Genomic DNA, 2,897 nt, shown 5'->3' on the forward strand with positions numbered 1-2,897 from the left:
TTTAACTGTGATAGCATATTTATTTTGTTTTCATATAAATCTACATTGCAAAGCTATTCATATAAATCCTATGAACAAAATTAACTTTATTTATCCACATCCCCCCAACCCATTGGTCGATTTACTTTAACCCATAAACCACACATTTAACACAGTAACTTGGCAAGCAACACTACAACATTTTTAAATCAAAGCCTGGAAAAAAGAAAAAAAAAAAGGCCAAATATAGTTAACTTTTTTCAAAAGCTTAGAAAAGAAATTGAAAAAAATGCTTTTCTCCAAAGTAAACAGCTTGAACTAGAAATCCTCGCCAGGTCCCCCAAGACATCTGTCAATTCTGATGGCACACAACAGACTCTGGGGCATTCTTAGGCAAATTCACCACTTCCTGGGCTGCTGGATGCAGAAGTTTCGAGGGCAGTGAGACTTCTCGACAGCAGGACGCACCTTGCTGTGCCTCACGCTCACTGGGGTCTCTGGAAAGTCGTGACTCAGCTGCAAAATATTAGGCTGATGTTTTACAATAAGTCATAACAATATGGATGCTGTTTGAGCTGAAATGGGCTAAATATAAAGAAAAAAAATTTCAAAAGATGTTTGTTCACCTTGTCAAGAGTCCCTGTTAGAAGCAGACCAACTTGTTGCATCCTGTTGGAGGTGGCAAGGGACCGGCTACACAGGTTTGAAAAAGAAAAGATTTCCACCCTTTTTATACAAGCTTTTATAAGGTAGTTAGAGTGGAGGCGTGTTCAACACATGGAGATTTCTACCTCAGTTTTTCAGGCCGTTTTGTCTCCTTCTCTGGAGTCCCATCCTCCAGTGTTTTCTTGGCCACTCGTTTCCCTCCTGCCTTTACTAATGAGAAAAAGATGTACAACAGCTAGATGCAGTTTTGGATTAAACAAGTTGAAAGGAAGCTTTAAAAAAAGAAACAAAAAAAGTTGACTGGAATCACAATTGAAGACAATTAGAGCATAATCTCACAAAGTTCAGTCCAGAGCACAATAGTCTAGACCAGGGGTCTTCAACGTTTTCCAGGCCAAGGACCCCCAAACTGATGGTGGGATGGAGCGAGGAACCCCTAATTTTATATATTGTATGAAATGGTGTTAAATCAAACTGGCCCTATAGTCACTATTATATAATAGAGAGTCATGCAATGAAAGTAATTTCTCCCTGGGATTATTAAAGTATTTCTGATTCTGATTCCTTGTTAATGGGACAGGTGTTGTGAATAAAATGGTGCCAAGCTTGAAAGAGCTCCTGTGTATCGCTAAATGTGTGCTTTGATGACTGAAAGGCATTTTCTGCCCCCATTTATCTGTTTACTACAGTTTGTTGAATTCATGTTAATGTGGATTTAAAGACATTTCAATGAGTTGAAAAAAATGCAGGGGGGAATATAGAAAAAAATTCTAATCAGCCAAAACTTTCGCTACCCCCATGCAGTACCTCTATGGACCCCCTAGGGGTCACGGACTCCATGTTGAAGACATCTGGTCTAGACAATGATGTATTAGTTGAATAAAACATTCAGTTAAATAATTTTAGCTGTAGGCCTAAGCTAAAGAAGTCAATAAGAAAAAGAAAATGGTAATTTTATGCAATTACTTAAAAGTTCTGTGTTACAGCATTAGTTTTTCTAATCAGTGGGCGTGACTAATGCAGCTGCAGAAAAGTGATTGGTCTACAGCGGGGTTTCCACCAATCAGCTACTGAGGTTCATCAGATGAGACCAAATTACAGGTTCATACGGAAGATTAAGGCCACTGGAATTCTGACCTTTTTCCTCATATTATACTGAAATTAAATTTTTAGATCAGTTAACTTTTCTTTATTTTTTCAGTGCCCCTAATCCTCCTCTGTAGGTTCATGACAAAAAAAAAAACTGAAAAAAAAAAGAAAATTCCAAGCACATGTTTTATTCTTCTTTAAAATTCTTCTTTAAATTTGCATTCAGATGTTTAGAGATATTTTATTTAAATTAACTATTTTCAAATCAACTAGTTTGCTTTTTAAACATCTTATTTTAGCACATTTGTTCTCCCTGAAAGCTGCAGTACCTAAATGAACAGCTTTGTATGCAAAGCCTCAGAGTTGGTCACATTCACGCCGCAATCAGGCCTGCCTTTAAAAGGAAAAACCTCTGCAAAAGCAGCCAGATGCTTTGCAGTAAACACATTTCAGAGGATTAATAATGCAAACATGAAAACGTAGAAATATATGATGGAAAAAATGAAGCACAACCAGGGAAGCGTTTGTTTTTCTGCATGACTTTATAAAGGTCGAACAGCTCAACAACAACAACAACAAAAAAAAACGCATTTGAGTAAACCTACAAAAACATGAAAAGTTGATAGGAACATGCGTTTACCTGCTGGTGGATGTCCAGCTTTGAGCAGAGGAGCTTCCTTCGCTCCAGTTTTGCAGATTTGTTGCACCATCTTGGTAAAAGTTTCCGCAGTAAACTACAGCGGACGCCCACACGCTTGTTTTTGTGCTCTAAAGCTGCAGGAAGCCACAGGCACGCCCATCTTTCTCTCTCTTTTTTTTCTTTTTTTTTTCTTTTTTTTTTGTTTTGTTACACAAACAGATGACACGATTTCAAGAGAACATGAAACCAGAAGACATTCTAAGCACTCATTGCTATTAAAATGTATTTTTCTTTCCCCCTTTTTATTTTTATTTTTTTAAATTAAATGCTTTACCCTCATAAAGCTATAGAAAATCGTTTTGATCATTCCCCAGGCTGTTCTGATATCAGTTTCCATTCCAATCGAATTACAAAATGAAACCAAAACTCCTCCTTTTTCTCTCTACATGTCCTCCTAATGTTAAAGCGTTTCATATTTGTTTAGATTCTGAAAGTTATCATTTCTTTTGAGCAATTAAAACAC

The 2,897-nt window shown here is 36.9% G+C and overlaps 1 protein-coding gene across 1 annotated transcript; it reads right to left on the minus strand.

Moving 5' to 3' along the window:
• On the minus strand, positions 1–2,528 carry LOC119783873 (death-associated protein-like 1-A). Its single transcript, XM_038285581.1, has 4 exons — positions 2,375–2,528; positions 771–855; positions 606–672; positions 1–495 (listed from the first exon to the last, which is right to left on the minus strand). Exons 1-4 carry the CDS (start codon positions 2,442–2,444, stop codon positions 379–381), a joined length of 339 nt encoding a protein of 112 aa, XP_038141509.1. The 5' UTR covers positions 2,445–2,528; the 3' UTR covers positions 1–378.
• Positions 2,529–2,897: the final 369 nt, after the last annotated feature.

This window comes from Cyprinodon tularosa, unplaced genomic scaffold, assembly GCF_016077235.1.
Source record: "Cyprinodon tularosa strain WSP-4 unplaced genomic scaffold, ASM1607723v1 ctg212, whole genome shotgun sequence".
NCBI classification, from domain to species: domain Eukaryota; kingdom Metazoa; phylum Chordata; class Actinopteri; order Cyprinodontiformes; family Cyprinodontidae; genus Cyprinodon; species Cyprinodon tularosa.

What these genes read in the sequence shown, in the direction of transcription:
- LOC119783873 (XM_038285581.1), bottom strand. Translation starts at nt 2,444, where the DNA reads ATGGTGCAACAAATCTGCAAAACTGGAGCGAAGGAAGCTCCTCTGCTC. An exon ending in AGCTGGACATCCACCAGCAG is followed by an intron (nt 856 to 2,374) that starts GTAAACGCATGT and finishes TTTTCTCATTAG; the next exon opens with TAAAGGCAGGAGGGAAACGA. An exon ending in TAACAGGGACTCTTGACAAG is followed by an intron (nt 496 to 605) that starts GTGAACAAACAT and finishes AATATTTTGCAG; the next exon opens with CTGAGTCACGACTTTCCAGA.